General features: G+C 50.8%; 1 protein-coding gene across 24 annotated transcripts in view; it reads right to left on the bottom strand.

The window, feature by feature from the left end:
* Positions 1-15,066, bottom strand: part of MICAL3 (microtubule associated monooxygenase, calponin and LIM domain containing 3) — a 199,947-nt gene that overhangs the window by 17,817 nt on the left and 167,064 nt on the right. For 16 of the 24 annotated variants that reach the window (XM_087855444.1, XM_087855443.1, XM_087855445.1 and 13 more), the window contains 5 exons: positions 12,409-14,260; positions 11,809-11,903; positions 8,041-8,091; positions 6,592-6,702; positions 5,242-5,335 (listed from right to left, as the gene is read on the bottom strand). In XM_087855444.1, coding sequence (XP_087711570.1) covers positions 5,242-5,335; positions 6,592-6,702; positions 8,041-8,091; positions 11,809-11,903; positions 12,409-14,260 — 2,203 coding nt within the window. Of the gene's footprint in view, positions 1-220; positions 272-5,241; positions 5,336-6,591; positions 6,703-8,040; positions 8,092-11,808; positions 11,904-12,408; positions 14,261-15,066 lie in introns of all 24 variants that reach the window. The other 8 variants (XM_087855446.1, XM_087855450.1, XM_087855455.1 and 5 more) reach the window with 3 other exon arrangements.

Raw genomic sequence — 15,066 nt, 5'->3', positions numbered from 1 at the left:
TTAAAAGAGCGCGGGGAAGCAGAGGCTCTCTCAAATCTTCTCTGGACAGTGTGGAGGGTCCAGCATGCTGCTCTAGAAGGAGCTGGAAAAGGGCCTGTGCTTTTGCCGTTTGGTTATCAGGTTGATTTCTTCTTGTTGTTTGTGAGCAGGGACTGGGGACAGCAGGTGGGGAGAGGGGGTCAGCAGGGTTAGTGTCAGCAACAGACGCCGCTATACATACCACCCAGATGCAAGTCGATGAGGTCACTGTAATAAGACTCTCCCCAATAGTCTACAACAAGGAATCGGTGAAGAGAGAGTTATTGCATCAGATAACCCTCTTGTGCCCCCAGACCCAAAGCAATCAATGACATGAAGCATAAGAAACACAGAAATACAGCAAGAGGGTGAGGAGAAACAGCTGGAAAGCATGCATCTCTCTGGAAGTACATTACATACACACACATGCTGCAGCTACATACTTCCTGGTGGTGGAAGGAAGAGCTTCCTAAAAACCACAGGTGAGACAGTTAATAGCCAATTAACAATGTGATTGTGGCTCAAACCTCTGATCAGTTCAGACAGGACGGAAGGCCTTGGCTTTGCCGGGAGACCTGACCCTGCTGGAAGGCAACTGTATCTCACTAAGATTTTTAAAACTTCAAGGGCAGACCAGGAGCTACTTACTCTCTTCATTACTGAGTATTAGTAGCCCCAGGCTGAGGGGTCGAAGGCAAGATGTGAACATCCTGAAAAAGCTCTGCAAGGCCACCAATCTGTGGGCTTAAAGGCGTCAGAGCTCTCCAAGAATTCCCCTGAACCCCACTGCTGAGCGTTATCAAACTCCTTGTAGAACCGCTTTTACTAGATAGGTTTGAGATGAAGGAGTCCTGTTTCTTCTGAGGTTAGGCCCCAACTTCAGCCAGGCTTCTCTTTAAAAGCAGACTCACTATCCTCCCTAAGGCTCTTGGAGGCCTGCAGGCCTCAGGTACTCCTTGCCTTTCAGCTCCACACTGTCCAGCAAGGGGGCTGCATTCTTCCCATCCCTGAGATGCAGAGCCTGGGCACGGCTGAGGGCTGGGCTTGGTCGGGCAGTGCTCATCCTCCCAGAATCACAAACAAATGCAGAGTACAACAGAAGCCAGCCGCTCCTTGTTACCCTTTGCCTCCAGATCTGTCTGCATGCTGCTCCTGCCGATCTTTTGTACCACACGAGGGTTCCCCCTTTAAGAAAGGCCATACCAGAAAGTAGAATGTCATCCTGGAATGGTTTTTCAACTCCTGCTCAAGGCTGATGCAGTGGATAAAATTTGCATCACGGTTCCAGAAACAAAAAGGGCTTCTCAGCTGCTCCAGACCAGAAATCACATCTGCCCTAGGCTTGCAGGCTCTGAACCTAAGCCTTATGGTGCAGATATACATGAGCCTTAGACAAAGACAGGTCAATAAGATGGCAGGTCCACATCAGCTCTCTTCTCTGGAAGGGCAGCCTGGCTAACAGTCCGATCCCTCCGAGAGCTATGGAAGCCATCAAGCGAGGCAGGATGGCAGGCTCAGTCAGCTGTGCACCCTCATGGCCGGAAGACTCCAAACTGCCATGCTCAGCTGAGATGATCTCCTTAAGGACTCAGCCAGGAGCAACCAGACGAACAAGAGGAATGGGACGCAGAAGCAGAAGAGAAAGGACAGCCCATGGTAACAGTTCAGCCTCAAAGATGATCTCTGCCAAGTAGGAACAGGGCCACTGGGGCTTCTGACAAGAGGTGAGCCTTAGAAGTGACGTGCTTAAAATAAGAAAAGGAAAAGAGCATGTTCGGAAATATATTCTTATGGTAGGAGCTTCTGTATCCTGAGAAATTCCCAAATGCATCATGGGGGAAATCTAATGGAGCTGCCAAAGTCTGTCTTTAAAAACAGGACAAATCTGTATTTGGATGAAGGTGTTTTGATAAAGCTTTGCTTACAAGAGTTTGCCTAGAACAGCGGTTTTCAAACCGTTCTGTGAGACCCTAGGGTGCACTGAGTGGTATTCCAGTGGTCTCCCAACTACCTGATTCACAAATATTTTGAACTCCTTTAGAACTTACACAAGACACACTACACTCAGAAGTCTGATACGCCGACCGTAACCCACTGAAGACCATCCACACATCCCGCTGTGCTGTCAGGTAAACTTGCTTTTGCGAGGCTCTCAGGACCCAGTGTCTTCTGCCCTCCATGTGCAAGTATCTGTACTCCCTGAAAATGTGTTAGGGAAGAGGATATCTTACGTATTTATATAAATTCTGGCTTTGCAAGGAGAGTGCTCACGGAGAGCTGCACAGGACAGCACCCTGGGGAGCCATCACTCAGGGAGACCCAGCCTGTCAGAGCAGCCCCCGTCACCGCGCGGTCCTCAAGGAGGTCACATCCAGGCCCTGGTATCACAGCACAGCTGGCTTTTGTGTTTACTGCATGCTTGGGAGACTTTCTCTGAGACCTACTCTTTATAAGGAACATAAAGTGCTGCTAGATTTAGTAGTGATTCAACTGCGTAAATAATTCCTACTGCTCCCACCCTTGGCTTCTGGGATGAAGGTAATTTAAACTGCATGTATCCTGGGGCGCCTGGGTGGCGCAGTCGTTAAGCGTCTGCCCTGGGCTCAGGGAGTGATCCCGGCATTCTGGGATCGAGCCTCACATCGGGCTCCTCTGCTAGGAGCCTGCTTCTTCCTCTCCCACTCCCCCTGCTTGTGGTTCCCTCTCTCTCTGGCTATCTCTCTCTCTGTCAAATAAATAAATAAAATCTTCAAAAATAAAATAAAATAAAATAAAAAATAAACTGCATGTATCCTGAGATTTCGGAGTGAACTATTAAAACACGGTTGCCATTTCTGGCAACTCCCTCGGTGTGTCAGGATGTTCTCTATACTGGGCCCCAGGGATGGACTAGAAGCTGAGGCCTATTATCACTTGCAGTTCTCCACTGTAACCTGTATTTCCAGATTAGTGCTTATCAACATTCTAGAGTTGTTCTTTTTGATTTAAACTTAAACTTACAATTTGGCTTCTATGAAGGGTTTTGCTTCTAAGAAACAAGTCTGAAAACCACTGACTTAGATGAAATCCTGGTTGTATGTTTTTATGGAAAGGTAATTACCTAAACAACTAGAAAGGGGAATTTTGGCAATCTCGCACACCAATCTTCAAGGGTGAGTTTCTATGACTCCTTGGCAGTCAGCAGCTTGAATAACAGCCTGTTCTAGAAATACTGAAGCAATGCCACAGTCTCGAACTGCATGGCATCCAACAGGTACACCAGTGCTTTGCAGAAACCATCAACCCTGGGGCGGCCCACCTGAACCTCAGGACCCTGTGAGGAGGAGGCGCAGACTGTCTGCCTTGAGGACTTAGGCTAACAATGAAGTGGAGGTACACAAGCCTATTGAGTTATTCTATGTGTTGGAAGATCTATAACTCATTTTCCATCTTGGCAGAAGTAATCTGTGGGGAAGGATAAGAAGGCTCCCTCCTGACATCTGCAAGAAGAGAAAGCAACGAGGGTAGGACCCTGTGAGTCCTATAACAGCCGGGCAGGACATCCCTGCCGGGCTTAGGCTAATTCCCTCCGGGTGGTCAGGCATCACGGAGGGGCCAAGGAAGTGCATGCAGGGCAGGAAGCCAAAACAAGGATGGTGGGGGACATCACAGCTTCATTTGGAGGCCTGGAGACCCTCTGAAGCGAACCCAAATCTCCACTCATTGACACGGGCCAGTGCTTGCCTCGCGGTCACACGTCCCAGGCTTCCGGCTTACAGGCTGCTCAGTGGTTTGACTTTTTGCATCTCGTTGGGTGGCCCAGACTTCAAGCAGTAACTCCAGCATCAGGTAAGGCACAAAACCAAGATCACATCCTCATCTTTCTCCCCATCCCATCTCTTCACCTGAAGGTCATCACTGAGTCGACTGTTCAGCTGCAATTTCTAGGCCTTGAAGGGCCCGAAAGATCTTCTCCTATGCCTGAATCCTGACTCCCCCGCAAATGAACTTGGGGCCTGCAGAACCCTGCAAATTCATCTTGACATGAGGCACTTCCTGTGAGTTCAGCTCGGCAAGATCCGACGGCAGCAACTGGCCCCATTCCTGGCTGCCTTTTACTGGTTCGTCATGAGTTTACAGAGAGCCTGCCTGCCAGAAGATGTAGCAGCCCTGTCCCTCTGCCATGCTAGAACAAGGCATCAGGGGTTACTGCAACATTAGGTCGCCTCCCTTCTTCATGTCCTGCCTCACAACTTGAGTGTTGACCCTGGAGGCCTGTGCTTTCTACAAAGACACGGAAGTTTCTCCATCCAGAGGCTGGACCGAGACTCATGGACTCTTGAGAGAGCAGAGATCAGTCACTCCATGCCTGAGCTGGGCCTCTAGTTGGAGCTGGCCCAGTGGTTTGAAGGTCCAGAACCAACAGGGCTTCTTTCTGGCCCCTGGGATCAGGGATGACTCAGGTACTTCCTTGCTTCCTGTGTGCCCCACTGTGCTGAACCCACCTCGCAGGCTCCTTGGATGAACAGTGGGGGTGACTGCACGACACTCTGCAGCTCTTCCCTGGGCATGGCAGCCACTGAGCGTGTGGTCCTCACAGCCATTCCCGTATCTACCTTGTGCTGGCTCGCCATCGTCCCCTGTGCCTGTCCACCCTGCCCCGAGTGACCAGCCTCTGGCAGACATAGAGCCTGGGTTCACACTGGAGGAGGTGGTAAGGGCTCTCTGGGGCATGTGTCCTCCCATTCTGTGTGCAGTCTGAGCAGGAAAGGGAACACACAAAGCTAAACACAGGAGGTGGCATGTGGGGTGCAGGCTGGGGGACCCGCTCGTGCAGTTCTGTGATGGCTCCTTGTGGTACAGTGTCCCTTATTCCCAGCTATTTTTTTCTAGAGGAAACGAAGGGGGTGGGGAGGGAGAAAGGAGGAAGAAGAGAGGAGGAGGCCCAGTGCTTGCCAATAACACGTGAAGTGGACTGAGAGTTCGTTCTACAGATAAACGGCAAACCCTCCGACAGGGTGAAGAACAAGTGCAGGCCTTGGGGAAGTCCCAAACAGAGATGCTTCCCTTTTCCTTTGCTTAATAGGAACCTCCAGTCTCGGTGATGAAGGGCCCCAGAGAACCCTGCTGGAAAAGCAGCTGAGTTCCACATGAGGTGACACAAAACTAGCCTACTATGGGGGGGTGGGGGCAGGGGCTTTCCTTCAGGAACAAACCTCCTCCCAAAGGAGACCCAGACAATACCTGCTTCACCACGGAGCGCCTTCTCCACGGCAACCCCTCTTTCTTCCAGCTGCCTCTGCTTCTCTTCCACCTGCTCCAGCTGCCGCTGGATAATCTGTGGGAAAACAGAACAGTGTGAGCACCCAACTTTCTCTGTCTCCTAGCTTTCAGGAGGACAGCTAAACTGTGCAAACACAAACAGGGAGAAAAACAAATTAGGTCTGAAAGTTGGAAAGGCTTTCGTCCCTGGGCATTAAGCCTGGAGTGGGGTGTGGAGACCAACCACGTCGAATACCCCAGGGCCTGTTGTTAGTAAGCCGCACAGCGTGCGGGTGCCCGTCCAGCCCTCAGCAGGGGAGCTCAGACGCAGGAAGTGAGGTCAGCTCCTGCATCAAGGACTGAAGTACTGCGTCCTAAGTAAGACCCTGCCAATGGTAAGATTGCTAAAGCACTAGCAGGGGTTCTTGGAGGGCACTGCAGAAATTCTGCCTCTAGAAGATTAAAAAAAAATCTAGAATGGAGCAATGTGCTAGAATCTGTTTGGAAGTGTATAGTGAGAAGTTTCTCTGTGCTACACGGAGACTAATCATGGATACCAGAAGGACATTCAACCCCCAAAGCAGCAGCCCATGACATATACCTGGAAAATGTCACACAGAAAACCAAATAAAATCCAGGGATCCAATCAGTGCAGAGAACGTGGATACAGAATAATGTTCAAAAAAAGGACTAAAAGACTGGTGGATTTTGATGCTTGCTAAACATGATATTCAGAGGAATATCTTGGTATTTGGGTTTCCCGTTAATGTTTCTCATTGATTATAGTTTTTGATTAGTGTACTAATATGAATACAATTATATATATACACAATTTCATTATAAAAACATATTGTATTTAGATATCTTTTAATACTTTATATAAAGAAATGATTTTTTTGTTCCAGAAAGAAAATCTGGAATGGTCTAGGATCTGTGAGGCCTGAACACAGAGGCTGATGCCTGGAGGACAGCTCTGACCTGGGAAGCCCAGACCCACCAGAGGCTGACAGGTCACAGATGGCCTCTTGATGACAGTCCTCCCAACTGAACTAGTTGACTTTACAATGATTACTCCACAGCAAGGCATGTGGGCAACTCAAAGCCCGGCTCTTCCTTTTCTACCCAGAATTCCATAAAAACGAGGCTTCTGCGGTTGCACCGATCCAGAGGCTTGTGGCCTGACACGTTGGGGCTGTCCTCTCAGATATCAGGGACTCCCCGTCTTGTTCTGCTCTGTCCTTTTACCCTCCCGTGTTGCAGACAAGGACTAGCATGTTGGAGAGAAGGAAGCTCTTTCTCTCTCAGGAGCTGTGGCCCCTTCAGTGATTTTACCTGGGCTCGGTGTAGCCGCTTCAGTTCCTCTTGCTTGGCCTGTCTCCGAGCCGCCTTCTGCACACGCCGGGTCAGTTTCGCGTTCAGTTCCTCTTCCGTGTAAGTTCTTGGCTGGGGAGAATGAGAGAGATCTCCTTAGCCAGGTGCGGCAGGCTTGGGCAGGGAGAGCACTTCCACTAGGTCGGAGCTGCCCTTCTGCCCAGTGCCTGGCGGGCAGACTCCCAGGCTGCGACTGGGCCAGAGGCCTCACTGACACTCGTCCTTGCTGGAGGCCTGACTGCTACAGGGCACAGCTAAAGCTCTACAAATGAGATACTGCCCCAGGGGCAGGAAGCTGAGTGGGGACTGAATGTTAGGAAGTTAAAAGGACCAAGGGTCAGACGCTCCTTTATCACAGAGATCACCTGTTTCCCATGCAAGGATGTCTGCTCTTTTTCAGACTTTCAGGGGGTAAAAATATGATAATTAGTTCCCCCAAGCCTCCTGCTTCTAGGAGGGCACTGCAGAAATGTATGCCTATACAGGGAAAGGAAAAAGAAAAATCAGGATCCTTTTATTTTCTTGTTTCATATAAAATGCTACTTCCTTCAGATGAGTGATATTTATAAGGTTCTCTAAGAAGTAACACCTGAAGTAGAGAAAATGGGAATGCTTCTAAGTCTGAGTGAGCCCCAAGCTAACTGATCCAGACTGAAGAAGGGAGCCAGGGAGGTGAACCTAGACTGCCCCCAGGGTCTGCACAGAGGCAGCAGTCGGACACTGAGAGGAGGGAGGCGGCGGTCTGGCAGGGCGGTTCCAGCCACTGCCATGGAGCCCTAGGGAGGCAACAGGGCAAATCCGTGGACACAACCTCCTGAGCAACTCCACCCGCAAATGTGGGCATTGAGGGTGCAAGGCAGGGTCAGATGCCTTGTGTAAACACCAAGCAACCACCAAGAGGCAAATGCTGAGGGGTCTGCCTCTATTCCTAACATCTTCTTTATTTCCTTTAAGTTAAAAAAAGAGAGACTTAGATAGATCTTAAAAGAGACTTCCAAATTCAACTCATGAGTATAGTCTAATAATCTTTAAGAGCTCAAGGAAGGTGGAGGGCCAACTGAGCAGGGAAGTCCTTAAGGAACATCATGGTGTTCTCATGCCCTAAGCATTTCACCTTGCAGGTCACAGAGCAGAGAGCACACGAACTCCCCATTCCTGTGGTGCCCAGTCCCAAAGGGCAGCCCTGGAGTGAAATTACCACATGCACTCCAGCCAGTCAAGAGTAGGGCATCTCCCCTTCGTCCGCATGACACAGCTAAAGAGAGTTCTGCTGCCAGTGTTCGCTACGGCTCCATGCGTGTGGGAACAGTTAGTGAGGGTGTGGCTGGAGGGCCAGGGCTGGGGGCTGCTCCGCGTGGTTAATCACAGACACGCATGCGACGACGACCAGCCACGGGAATGAGACACTACCTTTGATGCATGCGCTCTCCTGAACGCCAAGGCGTGTGGTACAGAAATCGACTTTTAAGGGGATGGGAACGGAAAACAAAACAGAATAGTAATAACAATTAAAAAATTAAAACTAGAACACAGAAATGGAGCAAAATCAGTTAGAGGTTTAAAACAAACACGCGAGACTAAAGACTAAAACACATGATTATTTTTCACAATGTCACACAGGACTGCGTAAGTGAGGAACCTGGGGATACAGATCCTAGCAGCAGAGTCTCAGTGAACCCTGGTTTTGAATAAGGACTGGGTTCACTTTTCTACTGAGAAGACAGCTTCTTCCTTGCTATGCTCCAAATCTTCTCTTTTCACTCTCCCTTGTGTATAATAAACCAAAGCTGTTTAAATATATGGTTATGATGCCATTTCGCCTTCAGTAACCCATCTGCTTGTGGAAATTCAGACCACTTCTTTCAGCTCAGTCGGGGGGGGTGCGCAGCCCTGGTGGTGGGAAATTCCTGTTGCTAGGGACATAGAGACAAAGATACAGAGGAAACTGAGTATCAAACCTACTGATCTCTTCCAAAAGGCTGTCTCCTGGCAGTGTGGGCCAGGTGGGCTCCTAGTGGGCCACCCAGAAATCCTGGATGGGGGTGGGGGCCATTTCTTGATTATGCACAGTGAAAGGGGCCTAAAATAGCATAAATAACAGATATTCACCAAAAGTATATCAGGCACATAGGTCCTGCCTCAGACTGACTCATCTTTCCCACAAGCCAGAGTGAGAGGATGAATCTCATTATTAGAACAAATCAGCTAAAAAAACCAGAAGACAGATGATTTCCCCAAGCAGCATGTGAACCACTCCGTAGAAACTCCGTAACCACAACCTAGGCGACAGCACCTAACGTCTGCCCCGCACCGTGGCTGCTGTAAAGAGTTAAAGGGAGTGGGGGCGATCGCGGACTGACTTCTGGCAGGCGAGGGCAGGTTCCAACTCGGCAGAGGCAGCGACTCAAGCAGAGACGTCATGACGCATCTGCGGTGTGTGGACAGACGGAGGCCAGCCACAGCCGCTGCTTCTGCTGTGACGTGGGGACCACAGCCCGTCCCAGAGCAAATGCACACGCCCATGGCTGGGCCACAGAGGTGAAGACACAGTGCATCACTTATATTTAAAGTCAGACTCAGGCAAAGAAAAGAGGCGAATGTGAATTATCTTTTGTTGGTAGGGTTACAGGTGATATGTAGATTTAGTCTGTATTATCTTAATTTTTCTAAGTAAACATTTTAAATAAAAATAAGTTATTTTCAATTTTAGGGTTTTTGTTGTTGATGTTTAAATGAAATAAAACTCAGGCACCTGTTTCACAGACGCCTGACGCAGAGATGGATCTGTGACTTAAGAGGAACCATTTCCCCCAGCTGCTAGAGATGCTCCCTCCTGACCCCACTGTCCCTTTAGGTGTCCCCACTTGCTTTACTTCCTGCTCTGAAAATTTTCAAACCTAGGAAAAGTTGGAAGAGAACAATGAACACCTTTGCCTAGATTTGCTAAATGTTAGCATTTTGCTATAGATTTGATGTATATAATCCTTACATGTACCTTAATGTCTTACAAGGAACATACATTGATGTGATGTGATAACGCTGCATATCTACACATATTATACCATCTACGACCAAATTCACTTAATTACTCCAAAGTGTCCAGCACGCCTGTTTTTGTTTTGTTTTCGTGCTTTAGCTTCCATCCTTGAAAATACAGAGTCTGCTCTCACCCAGGCCAACCTCACACCACAGCAGGATTCAGGTCACCACGTCCTAGGCTCAGCTTTGACTTTAGTATTGTCCGCTCAACCTCCAGCAAATGGCTCTGCCCCGTGGGGGCACACACGGAACACGAAGCCCCCCACGCCTCTGATTCTGGGATTCTAGGAGTGGGGTCCACGACTTGTTGGGCACGTTGAAGGGGAAGAGCTCCCTATGTGCCTCAGGCCAGCAGGCCCCAGGGAAAGCTGTCCTCAGTGACACATACTGCCAAGAAGAAGCCTTGGCATGGCCAGCTTGGGCAGCCTGCCACTCCATGTTCTGCCAGGATGTTTCATTAATTAATAGAGAAACAGTGGAGAGACTGACCACAAAAGCAACCACAGATGGGAGTTTCTGACCAACAGGAGATGAACTGGCTGAATATCTGCATATCTACACGGAGGCACAGTGAACCCTGAGCCACATTCTCCTTCACAGACCCCCTGCCCACCACCACCCTGCTCCATGAGCCCCCTAAGGCAGTGCCAGTCCCCAGTGTCAGCACATTTTGAGGGACCCATGTACATATCCAGAAGCAGTTCTTAGTCCCAATGTCAGTAGGACTGGGAAATGCTGCTGCCTGGGAAAGCACAATGGGGAGCACTTGACAGGAAACCCACGAAGCCAGGCTCCTGGGGGAGAGCCAGCACACAGGGTCCCAACCCTAACTCAGTGCCAGCCTGGCCAGGACAAGTGAGAGTTGGCTCTGCACAAGGCAGGGCGGGATCAGAGGCCTGACTGTTCAGGTGTCCTTCTAGCAGACTGGACAGGTAAACAGCTGGCATGGCCAGGGGAGGCCAACAGACTAAGAGTGAGAGGAGAACTAAAAGATGAGTTTCCTCCAGTGTGCCAAGTTGTTAAAAGCTGGACTGGGCTGGGAGGAGGGGGCTGGCCACAGCTGCAGAGCCATCTTTACTGACCAGATATGTGTGAGGCTCAGGTCTGCCGTGGCAATTCCCTGGAAGCCAACAGAGAGGCAGACTCAAATGCAAGCCCCGGAGAGCCCTGTAAGGAAGGTATATGGCGTTCTGGGGACATCTTTCATTCAGAAAAGGGAGCTGAAGATAGCTGGGCTGTCACCAGGGACAGGAGGCTGAGTGTGTGTCCCAGGCCAGACAATGGAGATGGTGCAGCTTCAACTGCCCTTGTGTGCTGCCCAGGCCTTTCTGGACTGTCGCCCCACCCCATCACTGTTTCCGTGATGCCGATGCCATGTCAGGACTTTCTCTAATCCCTCTCCCTCCTCCAACTTCAATATCTCTACACAGAGCTACAAGAGCCCTTGGAAATCAGAAGATTGAATAAATATCCAAGAGCCCTCCACATTGTGGGTTTGCTCCTCAGGAGAGTCGAGTGGCCTCCTCAGCTCCTAAGCCTGGGGCAGTAAAAGGGACCAAGTCAGATCCATAGTGCCCTTCTCAGCACAGAATCCAGGTCAGTTTCCTGGACTGGTTCTTTAATAGCAAAATTTCCTCTCTAATCCACAAATGTACAAAGCAGGCAGGATGACAGGGTGCATTCCTTAGTGACTCAGCCTCCATCTACTGCCTAAACCATCATCCCTGTCCCAACCTCCACCAGACTGGGGCACGGACAACCCCTCTCCTGTCACTCTGGACACTGGTGGATGCTATTCCACATGGGATTTCTGAGGACAAAAGAAGGAATGGAGAATGCCAGCAGCTTGCTAAAAATCGAGTGAATCTTTGGGTGTGGAATGTCTCTGTTTTCTTCCCAAGAAGACATTGAAACAAATAAGCCCCAGCTGTTCACTAAAAAAAAGACCCAAGAGAAGAACTCCCTTTATGTCTCTCTTACTTGGGCCTGGGCTGGGCTCAGGATTCAGCAGTGGCTCTGCTGGGAGATCCGAGGAAGGCGCTCGCTTTCCACCCTGGGCTTGAGATTTGCTTTCCCTTTCTTCCACCTCAGCTAAGACCATCACTACAGGGGTTTAGGCTGGGCTTGACCCCTACATACCTCTCGCCTGGACTTCTGGGAGGACCTGTCAAGGATGTCGTCACTGGAGAGGTCCGAGTCCTCCGAGAAGCTCAACTGGCGCCGCAGCTGAAGCTCTGGGGGTGGAAAGAAGAGGCAAATCGAGGACACCACGGTGCTTTCCTGCCTCCTACATGCACGCGCACCACCCAGGAGAGCAGGGGAGAGGCTGGCTTCTTTCTTAACCCATGCGGGGGAGCCAGGAGCTTGGAGGCCGACACCTGTGCTGGCAGGGGCAGTGCGAACACTGAGTAGGTGGTGTCCGCTTGGTTCCTCCCCGAAGTGCCGCGCTCCACCTTGCTCAGAATCAGGCCCCGCTCTGGGGCTGTGTGACCTGAGGAAGTGCACACACCTCCCAGGTCTCCCTTACTCAGTTCCAAGCTGGGTTTTAGAATTATTCTACCACGTGGAATATGCTCTGTGAGCCTATGGTTCAGCTTCTTTCTTCCTTACCCCATCAGCATAGCTTCTAAGAACTCTCAGAGAAGCAGCAGGAGAAATGGATCTTTTGAGGAGAACCAATGCCTGGAGGACACAGCCCTTATGCCCTGCCCCAGGAGGGGTCCCCTGGTGCTGACATACCTGCTCGCACAACGGGAGACATCCTGTGCTTGCCCAAGTCCACAGTGGCACTGCTGGAAGGAGTGCTGGAACAGGACTTGTCATCGCCCTTCTTCTTCTTGTCCTTCTTGTACCCAGAAAAGACTGACTTCCACAAGGACCTGGGCTTGGCAGCAGCTTCCTCCAGGAGGTTTGGGCTGGGCTTCTCTGCGGGCCGGCCCTCACCTTTGGACTTCTTCTCTTTCTTGTTTCTGCGGGGGGAGAAGAGTGACGATCTCTTCTTGCTCTTCCCACTGGAGCCCTCGGATGAGGTGACTGAACCATCGGGGCCCCCTGAGTCCGATGGAGGGGAGAGGACCTCCTCACTAGTGGCTTCGTGCTTCAGGGTGGGCTCCCCGGGGCCTTTGAGAACTGGGCGTTTAGGGGATTCGGGGCCGAGGTCTTTGCCCTTGGAGGGAACTGAGGAGGCTTTGCGGGAGGTGCCTCCTGGGGGCCTGGAGGTCCCAGCTGCCATCTCCATCTCCTTCATCCTACTCAGCTGCTTGGCCATAGCGTCTCTCAACGCCTGGCTCTTCACAGACTTCTCCCTGGCTCGCATGCGCTCCTCAGCCAGCTCCTTGGCTTCTGGAGAGACTACGGGCAGGCCCCTCTTCTGTGGTTGGACCCCACTCTCCAGAGTAGGCAACCTACCATTCTCCTTGGCTAGGGGTGGGTGGAGGGGCCTCTCCGTGCGGGGCCAGTAGGAGGGGGGGGTGAAGAACTTCTCTTGTAGACTTGAGTCCTCCGTCCTGTCATCATAGGTATCCTCCACGTCATCGGCAAAGGGGATCTCATCCACGCTCTCCACAAACGACTTCCGCACCTCTTCTCGAGGGGGCTGGGCAGGCTCTCTGGGGGCCCGCATAAAGGAGGCAGGTGGGGGGGGTGGGATCACCGAGGCTTTGGGCTTGGTCTCCTTATGCTCATAAGTCTGATACGGCTTCCTTCGAAGAGTTGCGGGCTCCTCATCCTGGGGTGGGGGTGGGGGTGGGCTTGAAGGTGGAGTGAGCATGGTGGAGTCCGAGGTGTTGAAGCTCTGGCTGCCCAAAGTTTTCATGTTGGATGAGCTCCCATGAAGGCCCAGCCCAGAGCTGCTCGACAGATCTCTTCTTTCCTCATGGGAGCTTTTCAACTCTCTGTCAGATGGGGACTTGGGGGTCGGCAGGGAGGGTTGGTCACCATCCGACTTTGGCAGGCCTAGCCTCTTAGGCACAGGTGGAGGTTTTAGAAGCTGGAGCCCCTCACCCTGAGGAGACTTCTCAACTGAATAGGATTTTAGGGACGCTGGTTTAAAGGCAGGTGAGGGGAAGCTGGTCTCGGACACCTTGCTCCGATCTACAGGTGTGAGCCCGAGGCTGCGGCGGATCTCGGCGCTCTTCATCCAGAACTCTGCCACCAGGTCATTCCGTTTCAGGGCCTCATCCACAGCCAGAGGGCTGCCCAGTCTATCCTTGGTGTCCCCTTGGTTCTTCAAGGGGAGGGGAACCATGGGGATGGATGTTTTGGCTGGAACAGGCTGGAAGCGTATGGGGGACTTGGTGGGGGATGGGACAGTGGCCTCAGTGGAAGGCTGAGGCTGGGAACAAATGGGGAGCTGGGTGGTGGTGGGGGTGGAGGTGGCCAATGGTGACAGGTGCTGTGAACTAACTGGGGAGGTAGGTGTCCTGGCTTCCGGCAGAGCCACTGGCTGCAATCGGATAGGAGAGCGCCCAGCTCTCTGGTCAGTGGGCACTTCCTCTTTGGGCTTCACTTTGGGGAGCAAAGGTTCAGGGGAAAGGCTCTCTTCGGGCAATTTCACCTTGGTAGCAACAGAGACAGGTGGGATTTGGGCCCCCTACAGAAAAGGAAGACAGAAGCTGCTTAGAAGGAAGGGTTCAATGGTCAGAAGAAACCCACTGGGGAGCTCTCTCTCAAAGGGCCTGTGTTTATGAAATAAATTCCTCTCTCTGTCCTTTAGGCTGTCATTCATATGGCTCCAGGAGAACCTTCCTCACTTTCTGCTCTATTTGTTCAATTTTTAAAGCCACTCTACTCTGCTGAACAGACTTAGCTTTCAGGGTTTGGTTCATCTCAAACACATCCTACATTCTTTGTGCACTAAAATGGACACTGCCCAAAGCATGTTAATGGATCCAGCTCTCCTGACGATGGACCCCAAGAGCTCCAGATCTCTGATGTATGAAGACAGGGGCCCACAGTGTAAGATTTAAAACAGCTATTTTTTTTTTTTTTACAGTCTATACTACAAATTGTCTTTCCCAGGAAGCTCAAAGATCCAGATATTCCTGCACAAATCCTTATGTCACCCCACCCATTAGTCTCAGCAAAGCTCCCCCAATTTCACGAATGAAATCACCAAATTCATCTTGCTTCTTAGAATCTCAAAGACCAAATCAAGCCAACCCAGGTCTTGAGTTTGGCCTCCTTCCCCGATCTGTCCTCCAGATAGCATTTCCCATAGGTGAAATCATACTGTTGTGATCCACTTACATAGCATTCTCCAACGTGTGGCTCACATACCACTGGTAATCTGGGTGAATATTTTTAATTTTAAAACTCAGTCATATGTTCATTTTACATAACAGTAAGAAACAAATCCATCTGTAATATCAAACCAATGATTCCACAAAAATTATTGTT

The sequence above is a fragment of the Ursus americanus genome, chromosome 25 (genome assembly GCF_024610735.1).
Source record: "Ursus americanus isolate L20-20 chromosome 25, mUrsAme1.1.p, whole genome shotgun sequence".
Taxonomy (NCBI): Eukaryota; Metazoa; Chordata; class Mammalia; order Carnivora; family Ursidae; genus Ursus; species Ursus americanus.
Note: the sequence above shows the minus strand (reverse complement) of the source record. Positions and strands in the feature narration are given on the sequence as shown.